The following is a 26,365-nucleotide window of genomic DNA, read 5'->3' as shown; positions in this document are numbered from 1 at the left end:
AGAATGGGCAGTATCAGTGCAAGCTTCTCACACACACACACACGCACACCCCTCCATCCACAGAACACGTAGAGCATGGGCAGTATCAGTGCAAGCTTCTCACACACACACACACACACACACACACCCCTCCATCCACAGAACACGTAGAGCATGGGCAGTGCAAGCTTCCCCCAAGTGCTTCCAGCCTGCTATGGAAGGGCTTATCTTATCTTTTACTTCCAAAATGACTGGTGAAAGTCAAATCAAGTGTAAATTAAATAAATAGGTAAAAGGGTATGAGGGAGATTACATGAGAACAGGAGTGCGCTATACTGGGTCTGACCAGTTCTCCTTCCAGCCCAGAATCCGTCCAACAGCAAACAATCCAGGTCACTTCAAAGCAGCCGAGCTCTTCTCCCTGATGTTTCCCGCCAGCTCCCTGCAGTCAGAGGCTGCGTGCCCAGGGCTATCTGGACCTGTCCTTCAGAAACCTGTCTAAACTAAACCCAGCTCCCTCTCTGCTAAGGCTCCCAGTAGAGGCTGATTCTTGCCAGATTGCGAGGACGATTTTCCGTATTTTAGGGAATGCAGACGTGCCCCCCCCGAGCACGGCCAGCAAGCCACAGCAATGATCTTTGGTTACCGCGGATCTGAGCCGGCTCTGACGTGAACGGCCCCGTAAGCCCGAGCAGTACGCCGAGCCACACCCTGTGCTGTTTCAGTGAAGTCCGAAATACACGGCGGGAAAGGCAGGGGTGGAATTTTATTCCATCTTTTTCAGTTCAACCGTTTGACAAACGTGATGACAAAAGTGCCTCAAAAGGCTGAGGAAGGGGAAGCCGGAGGGGACTCCTCGCGGATCAGCAGTCCGCGTGTCTGGAACGGAGTCCATGGCCGTCCTTTGGCAGGTTCCAATCTCTCTCGCTGACAGACGAGTGGAAGATTAAAACGGGGCGACACCGCTCTCTCTCAAGAATATTCTCTATTACCGCCCCCGCTCAGGAGCGTCTAATCCTCACATTAGAAGCCAAGCAATTTGATTTTTTTTTACCGCTGGAGGGATTAAAGTTTAAGGGCCTTTGGCTGCATGGACCCAATGGGTTTGGTGTGGCAAGTAGAGAGAGGGGATGGCTTGTCCGCCGGCATTTCTCTGCCAAGTCTGCTCGTTTATGGGCCGGCTGTCCGCTCTGCATTCTGTCAGCAGGGTTTGCACTGGATCCTGGTAAAAAAAAAAAGAAAATCAGAGCCTGACGTGGCTCCCTCCTCAGTAAGGGGCCGAGCACGGCTCTAGACTTGCTTCAGCCACACCAATGCAGGTCAGAGCGGCAGAGTTTAGGTCAAAGTTTTTAAAAATTACATATATCAATTTGCATATATTTTCTCTTTTTAAAGATAGTAGGTAATTTATCATCTGGGATCTTGTGCTTTGTCTTCCAAGCCATGGACGCTGCTTTAAGCCGCTCGCCGACCCCTCTGCTGCTCCACTCTGTAGCCACGTTTCTGTTCTTCAAGATGGGGGGGGGGGGGGGAAGAGTAGGACGCAACAGCGGGGAAAGAACAAGGCACCATCCTCCAGTGAACACAATTTGCATATTCGTTACAGAAAAGCTTGCAACATCTGCATAAAAACATTAAAAAAAAAAAAAAACCTCCGCCAGTATGGACAGCGTATTCTTCACTGTTCAATTAAAGAAAAAAAAAAAGTTTCCTTAGCAACAAGCAGCCTGAAGGCTGCGCCAGGGGGCCGTCCAATTCCGCGTCCGCTACATCTGGGCTCCGAGTTTCCATCTCACCAGATGCAGCGGGGGACAGGGAGCGAACAGGACGGCGGCACCCGGATGGCCGGGCCAACCTTTCCGTCTCCTGCCAGACGCCGGGCTCCTTTCCTCAAGCATGGGGGGGGGGGGGCGAGATTCGGTGCACCTACAACTGCAGGAGGGCGTCAAATACAGATGCATCCACATCTGGGGGGGGGGGGGGGGTGGCTGAAGGACGAAGCAAGCCTGGTGGAACAACACTGAGCGGCGCCCGTTACGCTTTATTTCTCCCCGCTGTCGTCGTCCTCCCCCCACGAGCAGTCGCTTTTCTGAATGAAGTTTTATTGGGCACGTTGCCGTCATTTACTGAAAAACTTAAGTCACCATCAATTAAATTATCGAACGCGGGAAAAGCTGAACTGCCGGGTGTTTTTTTTTTGTTTTTTTTTTAAATGGCGCGAGGACATCACGAAAGGAGGCGACGGCTTAAGCACCGATGCCAACTGCCGAATTGTTTCACTTATTAACTGGGGCAAGACGGAGAGAGCAGCAGAGGCCAGGCCTTGCCCCAGAACTGACTCCCGACGCGCAGCCTATCGCATCCGTGTTTGCGTTTTAACGTGCACGTAAATTTGTAAGCCGCCCCAGGCAGACGCCTGGAAACCGGACAGGTCAGAAACGACAGCAAATGAATACATATTCGTGGCCTCGAAGGGGGAGCTCACTGCTCCAGGCTGCCGCAGGTCCCGCATCCGAGAGACATCGCCCTAAGCTAAGCATTTCCTGCTCGACGTGCGCAGCTCCTAAACAAAATTATAGCAGTTCATTAGCGCGCCGGGGCTCGCCGGCCCCTTCATAACCGGAGATGAAGCCCTGGAGATACTCACTCAACATAGTACATGCCATACTGGGGGTCTTCTATTTTCTCCCAACCATAAGGAAGCTCTGCAATTAGAAAAAAAACCAAAAAACATTACAAAGTTAAGGAAGGCCATGACCCTGCATCCCGGCAGCGCTGCAAGAGAGAGGCCAAAACATCACAGGTGTGCATCGTGCTACCAAGCCTGACGGGGTGCAAAGAAGATTTCTCTCCCATGTTTGCATGGACAATATTACAAGGGCAGAGCATAAAATGAAACCCGAAGAACAATGCGCAACCGGTCCTGCTGACCCAGTACTAACTTGAGCACAATGAAAATCTGTTACTGTCTCTTATTGACACAAGGCTTTCCATACCCAGTCAGGCCCGAAGGTCCATCAAGCCCAGCATCCTATTTCCAACAGTGGCCAAGCTAGGTCACAGGTACCTGGCAGGATCCCAAGGAGTAGATAGATCCCAGAGATAAGCAATGGATTTCTTCAACTCTACCTTAACAATGGTTAATGGACTTTTCCTCCAGGAAGTTGTCCAAACTTTTTTTTTTTTAAACGCATCTGCACTAAGTTTTCACCACATCCTCCGGCAACAAATTCCGAAGCTGAATTATGCATTGAGTAAAATAATATTTTCTCTTATTAGTTTTAAATGTGTTTCCCAGTATCTTCATTGTGTGTCCCTTGGTCTTTGTACTTTCTGAAAGAGTAAACAACTGACTAACGTTTACTCGTTCCACTCCACTCATTATTTTAAAGACCTCTATCATATCCCCCCTCAGTCGTCTCTTCTCCAAGCTGAAGAGCCCTAACCTCTTCAGCCTTTCCTCATAGGGGAGTTGTTCCATTCCCCTTTATCATTTTGGTCGCCCTTCTCTGTACCTTTTCTAATTCTGCTATGTGTTTTCCACATGGAGTAACGGCCTCTGTCCGGATGGAGTCACGATCACGTTCCATGTTTGACTGGGGCAGGGGGAGTAGTAAAGACCACGGATAGGGGAAGGGGAACAAGTAAAAGACAAAAAGAGAGTAAACCTAAAAAAATGAAATAAGGAAAAATTGGGCCAGACTGAAGTACCCGAGAAGAAGTTAATAAGTTGTCATATATCTGCCAGCCTCTTTAAAAAAAAAGTGGGAAGAATTTAGTATTTTTGCCAAATAGGTGGCCTATTAAAAAAAAAAAAAAAAATCTCACTATTTCCATCTTTCTGCAATAAAAAATTTGGGGGTAGCAGAGGACCTCAGCCAAAATAAAGCCAACCACTAAACGACAAGTGGGAAAATGATAGAAATATTGTCAAGGTGTAAAAAAACCAGAAGATACCTGATATAAACACCCTGGCACCTTCCTCCCCCCCCCTCCATCCTGCTGAACACTGTGCCAAGAGCATGGACTGGGAATCCACCCAAACCTGGCCAGGGATAAGGCAGGAAAATAGGATTTGGGGGGGGGGGGAGAGGGACCTCAGCGGGAGGTGGCAGGGGCTGCAGGTCTGAATCCAGAGGGGAGGGGGGAGAGAGAGGGGGGGGGGAGGGGGGAGAGAGGAGGGACCTCAGCGGGAGGTGGCAGGGGCTGCAGGGTCTGAATCCAGAGGGGAGGGGGAACGAGGGCTCAGTGGGAGGTGGCAGGGGCTGCAGGGTCTGAATCCAGAGGGGAGGGGGAGGGGGGGGGAGAGAGAGGGCTCAGCGGGAGGTGGCAGGGGATGCAGGGTCTGAATCCAGAGGTCCTCAGTTCCCCAGGTGGTTGAGGGTGGGGGAACGAATCGCACACAGCGAGTGGGAATAAAAATTCTCCCCGCTGCCCATCGACAAATGATCTGGAAGCTGAATTTGTATTTCCAGCGCAGCACCGCATCCCAGTTTCAGGCGGCACTCGGGCAACGCTGTAAGAATGAAAATCTCAGGGGGAAAAAAAAAAAAAAAAGAAATGTAATTGAAGCGCATAAGGTATCAAGCATCTGAATAATAAACTGGAAATAATGCTGCTGTACCAGGGAAACAAATTGCCTCCTTATAAAACATTGCCTTTTCACGTCCCTCCCTCGTGCTGTACGCGTTTCTTGGCAATCATCCTCGCTGGCTCTTCGCAGGTGCCCCCAGGCTCCCGGGGAACAGTAATTTTCCGAGCATGAGATAGGAGGCTTCCAATTATTAACATCAGAAAGGATAAGGCGAGGGCTGATGAAGGGGCGGCTGCCGGGACGGCTCACGGAGGGATTTGCCCCTTGCGGCTTCCCGGGCTCCAAAACTCAGGGCCGAAGGCTGGGGAAGCTCTGGGCGAGCTCGGCGAGGGCAGACGCTTCGGGAGGGGGGTGAACATCCCACACTGCAGGCTGGTGGCTGTTTTATTGCCACTGGCAGGATTCACTAACCCCGCTGCTCTGCTGAGGGAGTCCGAGCACGGGACGGGTACAGGCTCCGGATAACTCGGAACGCAGAACACAACGTAGGGGAAAAGAAAACGCAAGACGTTGCGCATTAAGGCAATTAACAGCCAAAAGCCCTGGCAAAGGAGCCGGCTCCTCACCAGGCAGCAGAGGCCTCTCTCCAAAGGAGCGCTCCAAGGCCCAGGAATGAAAGACGAGCTCGGCAGAGCGACGGTTCTTTCGGGGCTGGCCCATTAAGAGACCTCTCATTCTCTGACCGCAGGGGGGGGCGAACGGGCTTACGGCAATGCTGGGGCCGTGAAAGAGAACCGACGGCACCTGTGGCCGGACCAAGTGGCGCTCAAGCCTGCCAACGACAGAGCCCGGCCCCGGTGGCTCAGCCCCCGAGTGCTTCCTGCCACGATGTCAGGCGCCCGGTGGTTTGAGTCTCCATCTGCCCTTCTGGTCCCCACATCCGGTGGCCGGGCTCCAGGTTTGGAAGCGGCAGCGCTCTGTGGCTTCTGGCCTAAGCTCTGCTGTCGCTATGGATATCCTAAATTTGGGGAGGGGGAGGGTTCCAGGTAGTTGCAAATGAAGGCTAAGGGTACCACAGCCCTATAGGACCCAGATCTGACTGAACTGGAAGCGCAGAGAAGCACTACAAATCACCACCAACTGCTGGACCACGAAGCCCAAAAGATATAAATACACATGCATGCATATCTATTCTACAGTGCAGCTGAACCTGCCTTAAATAAATGCACATACATGCATACATATCTATTCTACAGTGCAGCTGAACCTGCCTTAAATAAATGCACATACATGCATGCATATCTATTCTACAGTGCAGCTGAACCTGCCTTAAATAAGATACATGCATGCATATCTATTCTACAGTGCAGCTGAACCTGCCTTAAATAAATGCACATACATGCATGTATGATATCTAGGTCTGCAGTGCAGCTGAACCTGCCTTAAATAAATGCACATACATGCATGCATATCTATTCTACAGTGCAGCTGAACCTGCCTTAAATAAATGCACATACATGCATGCATATCTATTCTACAGTGCAGCTGAACCTGCCTTAAATAAATGCACATACATGCATGCATATCTATTCTACAGTGCAGCTGAACCTGCCTTAAATAAATGCACATACATGCATGCATATCTATTCTACAGTGCAGCTGAACCTGCCTTAAATAAATGCACATACATGCATGCATATCTATTCTACAGTGCAGCTGAACCTGCCTTAAATAAATGCACATACATGCATACATATCTATTCTACAGTGCAGCTGAACCTGCCTTAAATAAAGGCACATACATGCATGCATATCTATTCTACAGTGCAGCTGAACCTGCCTTAAATAAGATACATGCATGCATATCTATTCTACAGTGCAGCTGAACCTGCCTTAAATGCACATACATGCATGCATATCTATTCTACAGTGCAGCTGAACCTGCCTTAAATAAGATACATGCATGCATATCTATTCTACAGTGCAGCTGAACCTGCCTTAAATAAATGCACATACATGCATGCATATCTATTCTACAGTGCAGCTGAACCTGCCTTAAATAAATGCACATACATGCATGTATGATATCTAGGTCTGCAGTGCAGCTGAACCTGCCTTAAATAAATGCACATACATGCATGCATATCTATTCTACAGTGCAGCTGAACCTGCCTTAAATAAATGCACATACATGCATGCATATCTATTCTACAGTGCAGCTGAACCTGCCTTAAATAAATGCACATACATGCATGCATATCTATTCTACAGTGCAGCTGAACCTGCCTTAAATAAAGGCACATACATGCACATGCATATCTATTCTACAGTGCAGCTGAACCTGCCTTAAATAAAGGCACATACATGCATGCATATCTATTCTACAGTGCAGCTGAACCTGCCTTAAATAAGATACATGCATGCATATCTATTCTACAGTGCAGCTGAACCTGCCTTAAATAAATGCACATACATGCATGCATATCTATTCTACAGTGCAGCTGAACCTGCCTTAAATAAATGCACATACATGCATGTATGATATCTAGGTCTGCAGTGCAGCTGAACCTGCCTTAAATAAATGCACATACATGCATGCATATCTATTCTACAGTGCAGCTGAACCTGCCTTAAATAAATGCACATACATGCATGCATATCTATTCTACAGTGCAGCTGAACCTGCCTTAAATAAATGCACATACATGCATGCATATCTATTCTACAGTGCAGCTGAACCTGCCTTAAATAAAGGCACATACATGCACATGCATATCTATTCTACAGTGCAGCTGAACCTGCCTTAAATAAATGCACATACATGCATACATATCTATTCTACAGTGCAGCTGAACCTGCCTTAAATAAGATACATGCATGCATATCTATTCTACAGTGCAGCTGAACCTGCCTTAAATAAATGCACATACATGCATGTATGATATCTAGGTCTGCAGTGCAGCTGAACCTGCCTTAAAATATTTGGTTCAGCACTGGGTTATTTCTAAACATCCAAACTGAAGTCCAAACTAGTGGAGCGAAGGTCATAAAGGAGATTATATCCTCTCCAATTCAGTCAGCAGCCGATGGAAAAACAGGTGCACGGACCGAGAGCCAAATTCATTGGCAATCCCTCGGTGGGGGGGTGGGGGGGGGGTTTAAAACAGGTTTCTTGTTTGTGCAAATCCCATTAATGAAACCCAAACATCAGCTAATTACCTCATGCGATGAAGAGGTTAAGAACGGCACGGAATACGCTGAGACCTGCCACACCAAACAATGAAAGTTCTGACTGTTTTGTTATTTCTGGCACTGGCCAGAAGGTCTGCCTCATCTCTGCTGCCGAAATAACCAGGGTAGGATGGCGTCCTCCTCCTCCGCTGCCACTCCCCACGCTGGGAGTCTCTGAGCGGCATTTCCCAGCACATCTTCTCGGATCTTACTGCAAAAATTCATTTGCTGTTCCCAACAGGGCTGATACGGAGAAGGGGGCTCGGTGGGGGGAACGAACAGGGATTTTAAGTTTCCAAGCCATGAGGTTTGCAATACTGGGTCAGACCAAGGGTCCAACAAGCCCAACATCTTGTTTCCAACAGTGGCCAAGCCAGGTCACAAGTACGTGGCACGATCCCAAGAGGTAGAGAGATTGCAAGCTGCTTATGCCAAGGAAAAGCAATGGATTGCTTAATAATTGTTAATGGACTTTTCCTCCAGGAACTTGGCCAAACCTTTTTTTTTTTTTTTTTTTTTTTAAACGCAGCTATACTAATAGTTTTCACCACATCCTCTGGCAATGAATTCCAGAGCTTAATTATGTGTTGAGTAAAACAATATTTTTCCTTATTAGTTTTAAATGTATTACTCAGTAACTTCATTGTGTCCCCCCCTGATCGTTGTACTTTTTGAAAGAGTAAATAACTGATTAACGTTTTCTCGTTCCACTCCACTCATTATTTTATAGATCTCTATGACATCCCCCCCTCAGCCGTCTCTTCTCCAAGCTCAAGAGTCCTAACCTCTTTAGCCTTTCCTCATAGGGGAATCGTTTCATCTCCTTTATCATCTTGGTCGCCCTTCTCTGTACCTTTTCTAATTCTGCTATATCTTTTTTGAGATGTGGTGACCAGAACTGCACACAATACTCAAGGTGAGGTCGCACCATGGAGTGATACAGAGGCATTAGGATATTCTCTGTTTTATTCTCCAGTCCTTTCCTAATAATCCCTAGCATTCTGTTTGCTTTCTTGGCTGCTGCTGCACTGAGCAGAAGATTTCAATGCATTATCAACGATGACACCTGGATCCTTTTCCTGAGTGGTGACTCCTTGCATTGTGTAAGCATAATTTGGGTTACTCCTCCCTAAGTGCATCGCTTTGCACTTGTCCACATTACATTTCATTTGCATGCCCAGTCTCCCAGTTCTGAAAGATCCTCCTGCAATTTCTCACCCCCTCTTGTTGGCTCTTGTACCAGCTGCTCCATGAAGCAGTCATTTATCTCATCTGGGAACGTCACCTGTCCAGACTGCCCTGATGTAACGTTCACCCAGGCAATACTGGGGTAACTGAAGTGTCCCATTGTTTTTGTGCTGCTGTTTTTTGGCTTCCATCTCATTGTCTTAGTTCATTCTGGCCAGGTGGATGGTAAAACACCCTCACCGCTATTTTATTCCCCTTTTCACCTGGAATTTCTATCCACAAAGATTCAACATTGCCTTTTGATTCCTACAGAGAACTTTTATCCTGTTTGACTCAATGCCCTTTAACATCTAGCACCAGCCCTCCTCCAATCTGATCCATCCTATCATTTTGATATAACTTGTGCCCTGGGATCACAGTGTCCCATTGGTTATCCTCCTTCCACCAGGTCTCTGACAAGCCACTTATATCTGCCTCTTCATCCGCTGCTACACACTCTGACTCTCCCTTCTTCTTATCTTTTAGACTTCTAAAGTTATGTTTCTTGTTCGTATTAATAACCTGCTCATCAGTGGACAGGGGAATTTGGAACCTTTCTGCACTTTACTTAAAGGCTCCTGGCTCCACTTTGGCATTTATTGCGACCTCTCTACTGAGAAGTCCTACTTTCCCCATTTAGGATCCTTCAAAGTTACCTCATTCCAGCCCCTGCGCCTCCGGTCGGCTTTCCCCCTCATCCAGTTTAAAAGCCGCACCCTCTCCTTTCTAAAGGCAGTGCCAGCAGCCTGGTTCCGCTCGGGTTAAGACTCCCCCCGTCCCCAAAATGAAGCTGACAAGTTAAAAGAGGGGGTGCGGAAGAGAGAAAGCCCCTCCTGCCCCCTCTCACTGCACCAAGCTAAGTGGCCAGACTCGGACATTTTTCCAATCAGACTCCGTTTCTCCCCATTTGCCCCAACTTCAGCCTGAGGTCTGGAATCCATATTTCCAGAAAGAAAGATTCTCTCCTACACCCCCCACTTCCCCATCCTTCACTTCTCCTTCAAGTTAAACTGTTTATTGGCCATCGTAAGAACCCAAACCACCACCACCACGCCATCGCAAATCAGCGCCAGCAGACTCGTTGATCGATAACCGCAGGCGCCTACATTAACGATTTTAACCAAGGAAGCCAACTTCAGACAGAGGGCCGGGAAATCCACATCACGCTAGCAAAACCCTTTCATGGAGGGGGGGGGGGGGCACAGAGACACCCTGCGGATTATTTCATAGCCAAGAGACCCGGGCGCACTAATGGCCCAGACGCTGCAACACGCCAAATATTTAAAGATATTTTAAAACTGCTTCCTGAGCCCCATCCCAGACCCTGCTTTAAAACTTTAATGCACTCTGCTGCAAACGTGGCCCTGAACGCCCGGCGCAGCCCATGTCCGGGTAGCAGTGCATTTTAGTTCCCCCCCCCCCCCAATCCCCTTTTCCCTGCAGCACGCGCTGGGGGAGGGGAGCAGGATGCACGAGAGCGCAGTCGACGGCGCAGCACGCGCTGGGGGAGGGGAGCAGGATGCACGAGAGCGCAGTCGACGGCGCAGCACGCGCTGGGGGAGGGGAGCAGGATGCACGAGAGCGCAGTCGACGACGCAGCACGCGCTGGGGGAGGGGAGCAGGATGCACGAGAGCGCAGTCGACGGCGCAGCACGCGCTGGGGGAGGGGAGCAGGATGCACGAGAGCGCAGTCGACGGCGCAGCACGCGCTGGGGGAGGGGAGCAGGATGCACGAGAGCGCAGTCGACGCAGCAGCACGCGCTGGGGGAGGGGAGCAGGATGCACGAGAGCGCAGTCGACGACGCAGCACGCGCTGGGGGAGGGGAGCAGGATGCACGAGAGCGCAGTCGACGGCGCAGCACGCGCTGGGGGAGGGGAGCAGGATGCACGAGAGCGCAGTCGACGGCGCAGCACGCGCTGGGGACTCTGGAACAGGCAGTCCCGTCATCTGCAGAAAGAGCCACTATTCCCCTTAGCCTGCAGAGGAAACGTTGGTATAAACTGGGCTGGCACGGACGTCAACAACCCGACTTCCCCAAAGCAACTTTCTTCCATACTGGGGGGAAATCATAAACACTGGGATAGGAAGATTGCGTCTGTCTGGGGGCCTCACCTCCATCATGACAGTCCTCGGGGGCTTTGGCCTTCTTGCAGAGCCGGGGGTCGAGCCAGGTGGTCGTCTTGGTGTTGTGGCTACAGGAAGGAAAGCATTAGAAGGATGTTAGAGCCAGCACCGGTCACCCGCACGGCTCTCAGGGAGTCAAATCCACCCCCCCCCTCCCCCTCCCCAGCGCATGACCACACTGCCCGTGTCCGCAGGGACCGACGGCACTGCAGAAGTACAGGAAACATCCCTGGCCTGGCGGCTCACCCAGCAGAGGGAAAGGCAGAAACCTGAACTGCACCCTGCTCCGGATTTTCAGAGCAGTCCCATAATTTAATTAAAAATAAAAAAAAAAGATAGATAACAGACTCTGCTGAGCCGAGCCCAGGATCAGAGGTGGCTGTGCGGGTGACACATTATTCAGCAGAGGGATCACACAGCACAGAACGAATGGAAACCAGGTTTTAAAAACCACACTTCTCATGAGAACAAGACGGCAGGGGAGAAGGAAACCCCTAAAGCAGCCAGTTTTTACCTTTAAACTTTGTTGAATGTACGGTTTGGCTTCTACCACCTTTTTATCCCGGGTAACCACTCACCACTTTCACCAAAAAAAAAAAAAAGGAGGGAGGGGCAGCGATGGCCTCCTCGGCACACGTTGTGGTTGACGGGAAAACAGGGCCCCCGCCGAGCCGAGGCTCCTCTCTCTCTACTTCCAAGCCTGGCGATGCCGTCGGGGGTCACCAGGAATCCATGCAAGAGGCTGAAAGCAAACAACCTGGTGCATTCGAGCTGCAAGGGGGAGGGAGGGAGATGACCTCCATGGACCCTTAGCAGGCCGACGGGCAGAGCTGGGCGGCAGCTGCATCCCTTTAAATTCCGTGACGCCGCCGCATCATCTGAATTCCCTGCCACTCGTCAGCTCCTTGCAAGCCAAGGTCAGCGGTAAAAAAAGGGGGTTTGCGCATTTTCCAAGCTACGAGTGCCGTAGACATCTGTCAGCTGCATCAGTCCCAGGGAAAAAAAACCAAAAAACTGGAGTCCCGAGTTGTGAGACCCTGAAAGGACCGACAGACTTAAGGGAGTCTGGAGGCTGCGCAGGTCCCCCCCTCCTTCTAACATCTGTTTGCTCGCTCCGACAGAAAGCTAATCGCCGACCTCAGATGTGTTTGATTAATGTCAGCAAGTTTTGGATGAGCAGGCAAAACTCAAATGGATATGTGATTTCACTGAAAATATGGCATTCGTGAGCTGATTAATTACCCGGGCATTTTTGTCTAATTTTGTGCTCTCAACCGAGCATGCTCTGTTAGCTATGGCTGGAATGTTGCTGCTTAACCTTAGGGCTCTATAGCAGGACTGGGGCCGCTGGGACAGGGTTTTCTGTGTCATTGCTGTTACTTAAGAACATAAGAAATTGCCATACTGGGTCAGACCAAGGGTCCATCAAGCCCAGCATCCTGTTTCCAACAGTGGCTAATCCAGGCCACAAGAACCTGGCAATTACCCAAACACTAAGAAGATCCCATGCCACTGATGCAATTAATAGCAGTGGCTATTCCCTAAGTATAATTGTCTGTTCATCCCCGGGGGTCTGGGGTTATATCTAACATGTCTTCTGTTTATATGGCTGTTGCTGCATGTCTTCTGGACCTGCTTCAGAACCGAGGGATGCCAAGCTATAAGAGTTCATATGCTCTTTTCTTAATAAACAGCTTTAAAGTAAAATATGGGCATTCAAAGTCTGACGTGCATGAAAATTTATATTTTTAACAGCGTCAAAACGCTCTTAGGAGGCTGCGCAGGTGAAAAGTCAATGTTTTCCCCCCAAGAAAAGAAAATTTAAAAGCCGGGCTCAGCCACGCTGCTCTGCCAAGGAGAACAAACGCGACAAGGCGCACTTCTGTCTCGCCACGTATCTGGGGTGGGGGACGAAAGAAAAGGGAAACATCACAGCAAAAGCTGCCTCGAGATTTGCGCACCCCCCCCCCCCCCCACACACACACACTTTTCTCCATCTCCTCTTTTCACATCTCCAGAGCTTCGCTGGCCCTCGCACAGACCCCACCCCTGGTTATCACCCACCAGCCCCACTCAGACGCTCGGATTCCAGGCAGCAAGTGACAGAAGCTTTATGGGATAAAGAATTTCTCTCGTTTTTTTTTTAAACCTTTCAAAACAAAAAAACAAACAAACCCCAAAAGGGTGCATCATGCGACCAAGTAGTGGGAGAGCCCTGATTTTTTTTGGCCAGAGTCGAGCCGTCCTGTCAGGCGAGTCTGCAGCTGCTGAGAACTGAGCAATTCACTCCCCCCCCCCCCCCACGTACCGTACACAGAGCCATCCCAGATGTCAGGAGGGATGCTGGTTGCCATAGCGATGCTGCTGAATCAGCTGCGCGGCGGGGACCGGTGGGTATTTTTGTGCCCTGGTGGGGGCTTTTTTTGTTTGTTTGTTTGTTGCTTCTTACGTCTGTCATCTCTCTCTACGGTTTTTTTTCCCCCCTCCTATTTAAATTGGGAATTAAGTGTGGGTGGGGGGAGGGGAGGGAACTCCGGCAAGGGCTCTTCAGGGAATCACAACAGTAAAGCACTGCGAGTGCCTGTACCAAAATAAGGGCAGGAAAGCAAAACATTAAAAAAGAGATAAAGAAATAAGAAAAGGTGGTCCCTCCAGACCAAGCATCCCCCCGTCTGCAGAAAGGCTGGAGAACATTTTTATTTATTTAAGTTTTTTATATACCAACATTCAAGACAATAGTCCCATCATGCTGGTTCACATGAAACAGGAGCGGGGGTGAAATATTAAAAAACGCGCGCCCTGGGACCAAGTCCATGCGGTACTTTTATTTATTTTACCCGCAGGCCCCGCGCCGATTCTCAAAGCGAAAGTCCGCACGCAGTTTAGTCTTGAAAACCTCGTCGCGGGTACGGCGCGCTCACCTACGTTTGGCGCCTGCTCTTTCCCCGAGGGTAGAATTTCGATGGAAACGAAGATTTGGAAACGTCACCTGTGCGCGTATTTTTTCTCTTACAGGCCCAACCTCTCTCCTCCCCCTACCCCCACCCACCCCCGAACTAATCGCGCTCCTGGGAACGTCTCTCCCATCACCGCCGCTAAAAGTAGGCGAAGGATATTTAGCTGCACAGAGGGAGGGGAATTTCCGAGGGGGAAAAAACAAAGAAACCCCATGCAAAAGGCTTTGAATATTGCCCTCTTCACGAGCAGACTGCTGCTACAGCAGGCAGGGCTGGAAGAGGCGCTTCGTGGCTCGTTTTCCCACCCGCCTCCCCGACGGCCATATTGTTTTTCCTGCGAATCGCTGCCGCGTTCCTTCCATCTCAAACCGATGAAAGTCAACGAATGACTTGCTAAACAAACATCCGAGCGCTAACTACCGGTAAGTAAAAGCAGAGCGGATCAGGCCAGAACGCGGGCTCACTCGATGAAGTAGATCATTCCCGTGTCCGTGTACGCCATCTCCCAGTTCTTGGGAAGAGGCTCCAGGCTGTCATCTCTCGTCAAGTAGTTCCTAAAATCCATGGAGCTGCTTGTCTGGTTGTAACTTGGGACGGTCCTTACCCCGTTCGAAGAGCCCAGGTGTCTGTCTTTGTGCTCTGCAGGGAACAGAAGGGGAGAGGGTAAGTAGCGCTCAACTCGTGCCCGTCCACAAGGCCGGGCCCCCCTCAAGGAACCTTAAATGCCAAGGGGACACAAGAAAATGGCTGCCAAGTCATTCTGTGCTGCTTTCTCAAAAGCGGATTCAAGAGAGAGGGAGAGAGCGCTCCTACAGTCCCCGTCCCCCCCCCCCTAAAGAGCTACAAGTGACCCCTGAGCCTCAGGCTGGGAGTCACCGCGTGGCAGCGTCCGACGTTTCCGCTGCGCACCCTTCAGACTCCGCCTCACAGCTCGGCAGTTTGCTCTCTACTTATCCACCCCCCCCCCCCGCCCCGCCCCGCCGTGAGTTTTACAGAACAAAAAGGAGGCAACGCTCAGCTGCGCCGCTCCCTCATCCAGAAGAGCGTCAGAGCCCATCTGCGAGCCGGGCAGAAAACCCGACGCGGTTCCCTCCGTGTGACAGACAGACAGACAGACAGAGGTAAGCAGGAGCGTGCGTGGCCCAACCTGAGCCTGCGCTGCCGTTCACAGCCTCTCGGTCCTCCTCCTCTTCCTCCTCGGGGAGGGAGCTGTCCGTCCTCTCCATCTTGCTGACGGACGTGGTCCTTTTCCTCTGGGATTCTGAATCAAAGCCGGCGTCGAAGAGAACCTGGTCTACCGGGTCCGGCTGGAAAGGACTGGGCTCCGCCGGAGGTTTGGGGGTGCCGTAGAAATTACCTGGGGATGTTCGGAAACAAAAAGAAAAAAAAAAATCAGCAGGTTTCACGTTATAGGGAGGCGATATTTCACGCCCCACGGCGAGACAGAGCTCGTGCGGAAGCTGCGTCTTCCCCGCCCACACCGGCGCCGTGGGCTCTCACCTGCGGGCGTCTGCCAAAACGCAACACGCCTTAATCCCTGCGAGGTGCGCGGCAGACCGCGGACACCTTCGCCCCCCTCCCCCCCCCCCCCCCCCCCGGCGGCTGCACTCCAGCCCTGCCGCGGTTTAAAGCCACGCAGGGTGGGGCAGCTCCTGCAGACGACGCGGCTCTGCACGGTTTAAACCGCGAGACAGCCTCAGCACAACTCGTGTTGGGGGGGGGGGAGGGGGAAGGTGCTGGCGATCTCCTGCGCACCATCTTCCGCGTGAGAGGCCAGCAGCACGCGCCGTCCCTGGCGAATTCAGGGAAAGATGGATCAGAGTGATCTAGGGGGACTCTGCTCCGTGATCATTATAAAACCACAGCAGAAAAATCTTCCGTGGAGATGAGATTTCCTCCGTTTGCTACTCAATACAATTTTGAATCCCCACCACCCCCACCCTCCTTCCTTCTGCCCCTCACCTTACCATGGGGCTGGACTTTCATTCCCAACCCTCTGCCTGCTGCTCATTTTTTGCAATGGCGAGGAAACCACTCCCAGGGCGTAAAAAGCCAGCAGAGCAGGCGAATTCACCCCCGAGCGGCCCAAGGTTTCCGCCCCAGCCGGGCTCGAGCCGAGTGCCTGTGGTCAGAGCAGGCTCCAGGCCGATAATCAGAAAAGGGGTGAGCGGCTGCTGGCAATGACCCACAGCAGAGGGCAACGTAGTAAACAATGGTACGAAAAGGCCAAAAGGACCCATCCAGTTCTGCCCAGCAAGGGGGGTAGGGTTGTAATTACCTTGTTTAGGGTCATAAACAACCCCCCACCCCCCCGGTGCCTTTCTTGGAAAAAAACAACAGAAATCATTTCCATGTGCTCCGTGCAGGTCACCCCAGTGCCGCGTTCATCCCGTGCTTTGCTACTTCTCTCTTTACCATCCCCTCCGAGAGGGCGTCCCATGCATCCGCCACCCTCTCCCTGAGAAACCCAAGGGCTCCCTTCTTCCAGCAGGGCTGGTACCCGATACTTCGCCTCTGTTTATTTATTCAATAGCATTTCTTACCCTCCCCCTCCAGGCAGGGAACCGGAAAACATGAATAAACATAAAATTGACAATGTAAGGACTTAAAGGTACGACAGAATGAATTTTGGTATCCAACAAAAACGCGGTTCAAAACAGCGGATGACTGGAGTGCCTCGGAGAACAGGCGGGCTTTTAACGGCTTCCTGAATTATTTGGTGTCGTCTGTGAGCCGGAGGGATAAAGGAAGGGCGTTCCAAAGTGTGAGCCCAAAATTAGAAAAACATTGGCGGGTCGCAGCCAGCCTGGCAACTCTGGTCGAGGGAACACCCTGAACTGCATACCCTCCTCTTCCAACCTAATAACGCTCTCTGGACTGGATATGCTTATTTCTGATATTGTTCAAATTGTTTTTTTATTGTTGCACAACTGCTAAGAAAATGTATATTTTTGTAAACCGTTATGATGGCTCTACCGAATGACGGTATATAAAACTCAACAAATAAATAAATAAACAAACTGATTAGAGGAGCGGAGGGTGAGTATCCGTAGAGTAGAAGTAATCCAGGGAGATGAAACATGGCGCAGGAGGTGCCATGATATCGGTGACACCAATGTAAGCCTTTCAGCATGGAAGTCGTACGATCTCAGACTGGTGCAGCTGTAAGTAAGCGCGCGGCCAGAATTTAGAATTATTTGTAAGGGTCTTAAAGTGAGGATAGGTAGATCCGAGTATAGGGGATTACAATCATCAACAGACAGAGAAATGAAAACTTGGAGAATGGTATGGAAGTTTGTGGGTTCCAGTATGGGCTTTAATTGATGCAGCATTCAGAGTGTGAAAAATTGGCTTCTGACAATTGCATTGATGTGAGGGGCCCACAGAGTGTGCTGGGACTAGGGTTACACCTAGATGACGAAGTTGTCTGAGAAAAGGAGACAGGAGCGCCTGCAAGTTGAAAAGCGTCAGGAATAGGAAAAGCAGGCCAACAACAGAAGACAAGGGCCTCGGTTTTATTGAGGTTAAGGGAAAGTTTGTTGTTGTGCAACCTGGAGTTAGCAGAATGGAGACAAAGATGCAAACTGGACAGTGGCAAGCCAGGTAGAGCGTAATGGGAAGAAAAACTGTATCTCATGAGCGTAAATGTTTATAGGCGACTCCTAGGTGAGCGAGTAAATGGCAGGGTAGGGGGGGGGTGAGCCTTGAGGTACTCCAGAAGGGGGTAGTTCCATGGAGACTGACCTGCTGTGAATTGGGAATGTAAGAGGAGAACCAGGACAGTACAGAACCAGCCCTACCAGTACCCGAAAGACGAGAGAGAAGAATGGTGTGAACAAGAGTGTCCAAACCTGCCGAGACATCCAGAAGGAGAAGAAGATAGCAGGTGCCAGAGTCAAAGCCACGGTGAATAGTATCTAGACTTGAGAGAAGTAGAGTCTCAGTAACTGTGAAAAGAACAAAACCCGAATTGGTGTTGACCTAGAACAGAGTGCTCAGCAAAGAATCTCGAGAGTTGTTTCAGAACCAAAAGACAAGGTTTTTGAGAGAAAGGGTAGAGAAGAAACAGAATGGTAGTTTGAGAAATTAGTTGGGTCCAGAGTAGGTTTCTTAAGAATGGGTTTAACAGAAGTTTTCTTGAGCGAAATTGGGAGATGACCAGATGATAGACAGATTAGTGACTTTTCCAAATAGGGAACTCTCTCATCATGGCAACATTTCAGTAAGGCAGGGATCAAGTAGGCAGGTTAAGCAGTTACTGGACTCTGTAAATATTTCAGTATCTAGCTGTATTTTATTGCCGTGCTGTTGTGCGTCAAGTTTTAAATTCAGAATGTTTATGTGCCGATTGCATCCCCTTTACATCGGCACGTAATTTTATAAGCACGATACAAAAATGTAAATAAATATTTTCTGATGGATGTTCCTGAGTCAACCTCCTTGTAACTTCAAACCCTCACCCCTAGTTCTACAACTTCCTTTCCAGTGGCAAAGGTTGGTTTGTGTGTTCACATCTTTCAGGTATCACCCCCACCTCTCCTCTCCTCTTGGATATACGTACTCAGCTCCTCAAGTCTCAGCTCCAATGTCTGGTTACCCCTCTCTCTCTCTGGACCACCTCTAGCCTATTCCTAGCTTTTATGAGACATGGCCCTCCAAAACTGAATGCAGTATCCTCAGTGAGGTCTCATTAACAATCTGTTTAGGGGCATTATCACCTCCATTTTTTTTATACCGTACAAATCAACCAAAGCCATCAAGTCAGTTTCCAATAACACCACACACAATAAAATATCAAATACAAACATTAAAAACAAACTTACACATACAAGTTTACATGCAACACACAGAGTAAATACCAACCACCCACTAGACATCCCATTTTCTGCCACCGCAATCTGCCAGACTTGTAAAATTATAATCTTATCCCTTCACTCATACCTAACCATCCAAGTCAGGGAATAAAAAGATCTTCACTAGCTTGCAAATCTTTTGTAGACTCAGCTCTGCTCTAATGAAAACTGGTAAACTATTCCAGAGTTCTGGCACCGTAACGGTAAAAGTTATTTTTGCTATTCGTTGACTTTTAACCGCGCTCGCAGCTTCTAACTGATGACCCCGGGAGGACCGCTGTTGTCTCCCTGGCATGTATCATTTTAAGTTCTTTTGCAACCAGTGTAGTGCAATTAAGAAAGGCTTAGCACTCAGGACAATTCTTTCCAAAAAGCACCCTCGTTGCATTCTTTTGTAGTACCTACAACTTCTGAATTATCACGTCAGGTGCTCCAAGCCACAGAATATCGCAATAATAAACACAGGTGATGCCCATCCACAAGACTTCTCTCCATGCAGCTTTGCACCACTCTAGTTTTAGCCGTCGCCTTGCTACACTGTTTTGCCACTCAGATCAGCAGCGTACCTGGGAACTCTCTGTAATTGTAAAGGAATTGCGGGGTCTCCAGGCAAACAGCAGAAAACTCTTGAGTTATACTCCTGCTGAAGCAGGTCCTGCAAGAGGAGGTCGCCTGGAGCTGCGCGGGCGGAAAGGAAGAACGTCAGCCATGCAGCCAGGAGGAGGAGCAGGTGCAGCGAGTCGTCTAGACAGCTGCACAGGTCTGGAGGAGGATGCTGCTACTGCTGGTGGGGGTCGGGGTACAGAGAGAGAGAATGAGTAGGCATGTGTGTGTGTGTGTGAGAAAGTGTGCGAGTGGGCAGGCTTGCGTGTTTAGGAGGGAGAGAAGTGACAGCGAGCGAGCACGTGAGGAGTGTGTGAAAATAATCATGCGAGTGTGTTAGTCTGTGCGTATGAGAGAGGAGAGAGCGTGTGTGCATCCCACCCTCCCACACACACACTAATACGTAGCAATCTCAAGGTGACTGCAAATCAAAGGTTCCCGGGTATGATCACCCCGAGGTCTCTCTCCTGATCAGTGCACATCAGCAACTCCACCTCCCAAACTCTCTCCTCACTGCCTAGAGTTCATCTGGACTTCTGCTCCCCCAAATGCATGATGCTGCACTTTTTTGCACTGAATCTCAGCTGTCCAACGGGTGTGGACACTTCTCGAGCTCTTTTTGGTCACTCTGCATTCTGTCTTTTCCCTCAGGCCTATCTACTTGCTTGCAGATTTTAAATGTCATCCACAAAAAAGTCGAACTTTTCTTGCTAACTCTTCCACAGTATTGCTCACAAAGGTAATGAACATAACCGGCCACAGGACCAACCCTGGAGGCACACCACTAGTGACCTCTCTCCGAGTGAATTCCATTTACCATCACCTTCCGGCATCCATCATTCAACCAATTTCTAATGCAGGCCACCAGCTTGCAGTCTACTCCCAAGCTGCTCAGTTTATTCATCTGCCCCCCAAGGACAGTATCAAAAGCTTTGCTGAAATCCAGGTAAAGCCTATCCTAGTAATAACATGCCCTTAATCTAATTCTCTGTTCACCCAATTGAAAAAAAAAAAAATAATCAATCAGATTTGTTTGACATGATCTGCCTCTGGAAAAATGAAGTGCTTGATTAAGTTGCAGTGTCGGTATGGTGACAGATCCATAGCTTTCCACCGACAGCTGCTGCCCGGCGACTACTAATCGATACCATGGGGCTACCAGCGCTGCGACTCCTCCCCCACCCATCTAGTGGCCCTGCCTACAAAAGGCAGCGAGGGCTCGCTGTGTCATCCCTCTTTCCTCGATTTAGAACTAAACTCAAGCCATAATGGTGGCAGAAAGGGGATTTTTTTTTTTTTTTTAATTCTCCCCCCCCCCCCCTCACTCACCCCAGAGTGGGAGGGACTGCTTTGGCTTTTGCAACTCACAGAATTCACTGGGGAAGAAAGCCAACATGGGGGAACCTTACAATTACAGCCACTTAGTCTGCATGTGGCTCGGGGGCTACAGCAGAGAATAATTTTGCTCAATCCCACGCTTTTCTGCAGCAGAGCAAGAATGGTCGGGATGGTGGGGAACAGCTACGTCGCATTCTGGGGTCCCAGCACCCGACTGCTCTCTGTACCCGAGCTTCTTCTGCAAGATTAAACAGGTAGACGAGAGAAGGATGGAATCCCCACATCGGATCAATTCTGCTGCAGTGCGAGCAGCAGCAGCACAAATAAACAGGATTTTATAGGACTCGGCTGACAGTTACAACAAAAATCATTAAGATATACCTCAAGTCACTCGTTTATCAGTCTTATTTCTCTCAGACTCCTGTTTACAGGCTGATTTTTTTTTTGTACTATTCAGTTTCTTCCAGCTCTACAATTTAGGGGATTATGGCAATCTGGCTGACCCTCAACACACTAATACATGTAAAGCATGAGCACAGCACGGACGGCTGAAGAGCAGATCTTCCTGGGACCCTTAAAGCAGGCACATCATGAGCACAGCACGGACAGCTGAAGAGCAGATCTTCCTGGGACCCTTAAAGCAGGCACATCATGAGCACAGCACGGACAGCTGAAGAGCAGATCACAGGCTAAAATTCATTCATGGCCCCCATCAACACCTCTTTAGCCCAGATAAACCGTGTGCACGGAACGAGCTACTCCGGCAGATTTTTGGCAGATGAGCAGGGAAGCAACGTCCCATCCTTGGTTTTTGTCCACCTAAGTGTTAGGAAGATTCTTCTGGGTAGTTTCTGCACCTAAAATGATGTGGGCTACAAAGCACCCAACACACGCCCACCATGAAGTGGATCCTAAAAAGAAGAGGCCAGCACTCCGTGACCCTTTTTAGCAGCCAAAACAAGCCCTGCTGTAATTATGAGGCAAGCGGGCACAGCAGGAACAAAGGTTTTGGTCAACGCTGCAATGGCTGGTGCTGTGCACCATGCAAAATCTTTCTGGTAGGCCTGTAAACTAATGTGCTGATGAATTCAGGGTTAAAAATAAAATTTAGCAAATTATGCCAAAAGACGAAAACTTAAAACCTCATGCCCCCCTCACAGCTAGACACAAATGCACAAGCCCTCCAGCATTTCCATGCGGACGGCCCAAATTTGCTTCTACTTAGAAATAAGCAACAAGCGTGTTACGATTACACGAGATTCCGTGTTTCATGACATACCATCATATGTTCCACTTTCCAGCAAGGCCCCACTCTCCTCCAGTGCTCTGAACTGTTCCACCGTAATGAAGTTATAATCAACCCCAGGAACCTCTCCATCTCTTGGTGACCTAGTAGTGCCTGAAATACAAAAAATAAAAAAAAACACAAATGAACCACACACACAGACAGGTAGATAGTTTTCCCACTGTTGCTTTAGAAAAGTACCCTACCCTGACGGTTTTACTCGCCTGCGGGTGAGAGCACATGGCAATGCTTAATAAATTCTTTGCAAAAGGTGGAATATCAGTTGTCTATAAATTAATAGACTATAGCCGATTCTCCTGAAGTGCTAGCCACGTTAAGTCTATAGTAGCAAAAATGCATTTAATGAAGTGGGCTCTTGTCCTCGAAAGCTCCATGCTCTGTCGATTCTCCCAACTCTCATCATCGGTGTCCTACCATCTGGGTTCTCTCTCACAGCCTCCATGCCCTCCTGCGTTTCAGCCCCGCTTCCCAAGCAATTCAGCTGTAAAAACGGCAGACAACGCTTATAGTCTGCCTTGAACTTATCTGGAAAGGTCAGACCATAAACGGAGAAATAAGGTTTTCAAACTCACTCTCTACCACAATGGCTACCCAGCCAAGTATCCTGTCGGGGGGAACCAGCAAGTCGCATGAGGCAGCAACATGAGAAAACCCCCAACTACAGAGCAGGAGAAGGAAACCGCTGCCATCTTAAAAACTGAGCCTAGTGATTAGTACCCACCTGCAAAACCGCACGCCCTCTGGCTTAAAATACTTATTTATAGTAAAAGAGTGAGGAAAACAAATGACGACATTTTACCATCACTGAACTGACTACAGATTTCTTCGCCAGGTAATTCTTCCACACAAATTTTTTCCTTCCGTTCATAACACAAATGTGAGCGTTTGACACGAGCAAAACCAGGGCAAAATGGACCAATTGCGGTTCCGAAAGAGTAAAGCTGCGCTATTTTCCCAGCTGTGGCAGAGAATTGCACTATTGTGATGGTCACTGCAGCGTGGAGCCCCTGCGTCAGCTCCTCAGCTGGATTTCTCTTCTTTCAGGAAGCCGGGGTTTTAGGCGTCAGTGCTTCAGATTATTTATTTCTGCCCCACCACTTTTTTTTTAATGCCTAAAGTGCTCTCTAACATCCTCACCCTTCCCCTAGGAAGCTCAGAGAGCCCCTGCCAGCTCCAGGGCTGGAGGGATTATTCCTCTGGGACCCACCCTCAATTATCTGCCCTGCCCTGTCTGAGCTGGCACCGGAGAGAGGATCTGATCCCCCTGTGTCTTAATTCTGATATTATTTAACAGGTGGCAACACAACACAAGCATAAAAAGAGTGGAACAGCCTAACAGGGAAGATGGTGGAGGTAACAAAAAAAAAAAAAAAGGAACAAAACTCAGATGTCTGGAACAAGCACAGAGGATCCTTAGCTGTGGGGAGTGAGGGGTAAAGCCTGGGATAAGCACAGAAGATCCTTAGCTGTAGAGGAGTTGTGGGGGAGTGAGGGGTAAAGCCTGGGATAAGCACAGAGGATCCTTAGCTGTGGGAGAGTGAGGGGTAAAGCCTGGGATAAGCACAGAGGATCCTTAGCTGTGGGGGAGTGAGGGGTAAAGCCTGGGATAAGCACAGAGGATCCTTAGGTGTGCAGGGAGTGAGGGGTAAAGCCTGGGATGAGCACAGAGGATCCTTAGCTGTGGGGGAGTGAGGGGTAAAGCCTGGGATAAGCACAGAGGATCCTTAGCTGTGAGGGAGTAAGAGGTAAAGCCTGGGATAAGCACAGAGGATCCTTAGCTGTGGGGGAGTGAGAGGTAAAGCCTGGGATAAGCACAGAGGATCCTTAGCTGTGGGGGAGTGAGAGGTAAAGCCTGGGATAAGCACAGAGGATCCTTAGCTGTGGGGGAGTGAGAGGTAAAGCCTGGGATAAGCACAGAGGATTCTTAGGTGTGGGGGAGTGAGGGGTAAAGCCTGGGATTAGCACAGAGGATCCTTAGGTGTGGGGGAGTGAGGGGTAAAGCCTGGGATTAGCACAGAGGATCCTTAGCTGTGGGAGAGTGAGAGGTAAAGCCTGGGATAAGCACAGAGGATCCTTAGCTGTGGGGGAGTGAGAGGTAAAGCCTGGGATAAGCACAGAGGATTCTTAGGTGTGGGGGAGTGAGGGGTAAAGCCTGGGATTAGCACAGAGGATCCTTAGCTGTGGGGGAGTGAGAGGTAAAGCCTGGGATAAGCACAGAGGATCCTTAGCTGTGGGGGAGTGAGAGGTAAAGCCTGGGATTAGCACAGAGGATCCTTAGCTGTGGGGGAGTGAGAGGTAAAGCCTGGGATAAGCACAGAGGATCCTTAGCTGTGGGGGAGTGAGGGGTAAAGCCTGGGATAAGCACAGAGGATCCTTAGCTGTGGGGGAGTGAGGGGTAAAGCCTGGGATAAGCACAGAGGATCCTTAGCTGTGGGGGAGTGAGGGGTAAAGCCTGGGATAAGCACAGAGGATCCTTAGCTGTGGGGGAGTGAGGGGTAAAGCCTGGGATAAGCACAGAGGATCCTTAGCTGTGGGGGAGTGAGGGGTAAAGCCTGGGATAAGCACAGAGGATCCTTAGCTGTGGGGGAGTGAGGGGTAAAGCCTGGGATAAGCACAGAGGATCCTTAGCTGTGGGGGAGTGAGGGGTAAAGCCTGGGATAAGCACAGAGGATCCTTAGCTGTGGGGGAATGAGGGGTAAAGCCTGGGATAAGCACAGAGGATCCTTAGCTGTGGGAGAGTGAGGGGTAAAGCCTGGGATAAGCACAGAGGATCCTTAGCTGTGGGGGAGTGAGGGGGTAAAGCCTGGGATAAGCACAGAGGATCCTTAGCTGTGGGGTAAAGATAGTAAAATCAGAGATGAACAAGAGTCCAAGCAGCAGGCAGGGAAAACGGGCTTCATGTTTACCTCCCACCACAATCCTTTGTTTGTGTGTTTCTTTAATACAGGTTTAAACTGCCATTCCAGCAATCCTGATAAAGCCCTCCGAAGTAATGTGGATGTGCAGATCGTACCATTGGCTGACGTAGAACAGAAGAGCCAGACCCTCTCCTAGCATCCACCCTGGCACATTTCTCAGCTGCAGCGTCCTTGACGCCTTCAGTCATGGCTCCCTCTCCTCCTCATCCATTATGGCTAATCATTCAATTGCTCAATAAAAACAGTAACGTTTTAAAATCCCTGGAAGAGACGTTGTCCGTAGCCTTGCAGCGTGCGTCAATGGAAAGCAAGCAGGAGGGAGGGGGGAGGACAACTTCACGAAATGTAGACAAAAGACAAAAGCCGTTATTGTTGTAGCAATAATCTGCATGCAACTCCCTGCAAGATTGCACCTCTCCCAGAAGCAGGTCCTGTTCTGACAGGCCCTGCGAAATCAGCAGAAAGGAAGGGAAAAAAGAATCGAGAGACAACCAGAAAGTGGCCGTCACCTTTTAAATTACATTTTAGGATATGGCTACAGTGAGGGGAGGGGGTTGGGAAGGGGTGCGCAGGGGCTCAAATCCCTGTGCCATGACTATTATTAACTAAAAAGAGGCTCCGATCAGATCGTAAAGTGCACTTCAGCTCTCTCAGTATAACCTCACCACGATTATCAGAAAGGTCAGAGGAGGCCTGCAGCTGCTAGCGAGATTCAGCCCATGTTATCCCAGCGCCCAGGGCGTGGCGTGGGTCACAGGATGGCTTTCAGGGCGAGCGCGCTTCTTTACCCAGTTCTGCCGGTCTGGTTCAGTCGTTCCCTTGTGCGACCAGCAGAGAATAGTGCAGCCATGGTCAAGTCAGGAGGAGGAGGAGGATGCACATGTCGCAGACTGAAGCCTCAAACACATTCATGAGTCTGCAAAACAGGGCATTGAGGTTTTCACCACATCAGTGGGGTGTTTGGGTTTTTGCTCCTTGTGTTTTTGATGCAGATGTTCATTTTAAGTAAGACCAGCACGTCAAATGTACAGTTTTCTTCATCTTACGTTCACAGACTTTAAAACTTAAGGAGTGTTTGTGCAGGATTAGAAAAACAGATGTTTTTGCCTCTCGATGAGGATTAGAAAAACAGTCTGGGATGTTTTTATTTCATTCCATGTGTTTCCTGCAGGGAATGCGGTACGATTCTTAAAGCTGGATGGCACTGCTTCGTAACGATGTGAGAACGACGACACACTTCTCATAAAATGAACCGGTGAATAAATGGCTCCTTCGTCCCGGAGCTTGCATCCTA

At 49.6% G+C, this 26,365-nt stretch overlaps 1 protein-coding gene across 3 annotated transcripts in view; it reads right to left on the bottom strand.

Annotated features, from left to right (window-relative positions):
* MAGI3 (membrane associated guanylate kinase, WW and PDZ domain containing 3) overlaps positions 1-26,365 on the bottom strand; it is a 188,192-nt gene that overhangs the window by 43,500 nt on the left and 118,327 nt on the right. For all 3 annotated transcript variants that reach the window (XM_029574247.1, XM_029574245.1, XM_029574244.1), the window contains exons 3-7: positions 22,127-22,246; positions 15,201-15,410; positions 14,518-14,692; positions 11,085-11,164; positions 2,627-2,684 (exon numbers count right to left, since the gene is read on the bottom strand). In XM_029574247.1, the coding sequence (XP_029430107.1) occupies positions 2,627-2,684; positions 11,085-11,164; positions 14,518-14,692; positions 15,201-15,410; positions 22,127-22,246 (643 nt within the window). The remainder of the gene's footprint in view (positions 1-2,626; positions 2,685-11,084; positions 11,165-14,517; positions 14,693-15,200; positions 15,411-22,126; positions 22,247-26,365) is intronic.

This window comes from Rhinatrema bivittatum, chromosome 12 (genome assembly GCF_901001135.1).
Source record: "Rhinatrema bivittatum chromosome 12, aRhiBiv1.1, whole genome shotgun sequence".
Taxonomy (NCBI): domain Eukaryota; kingdom Metazoa; phylum Chordata; class Amphibia; order Gymnophiona; family Rhinatrematidae; genus Rhinatrema; species Rhinatrema bivittatum.
Note: the sequence above shows the minus strand (reverse complement) of the source record. Positions and strands in the feature narration are given on the sequence as shown.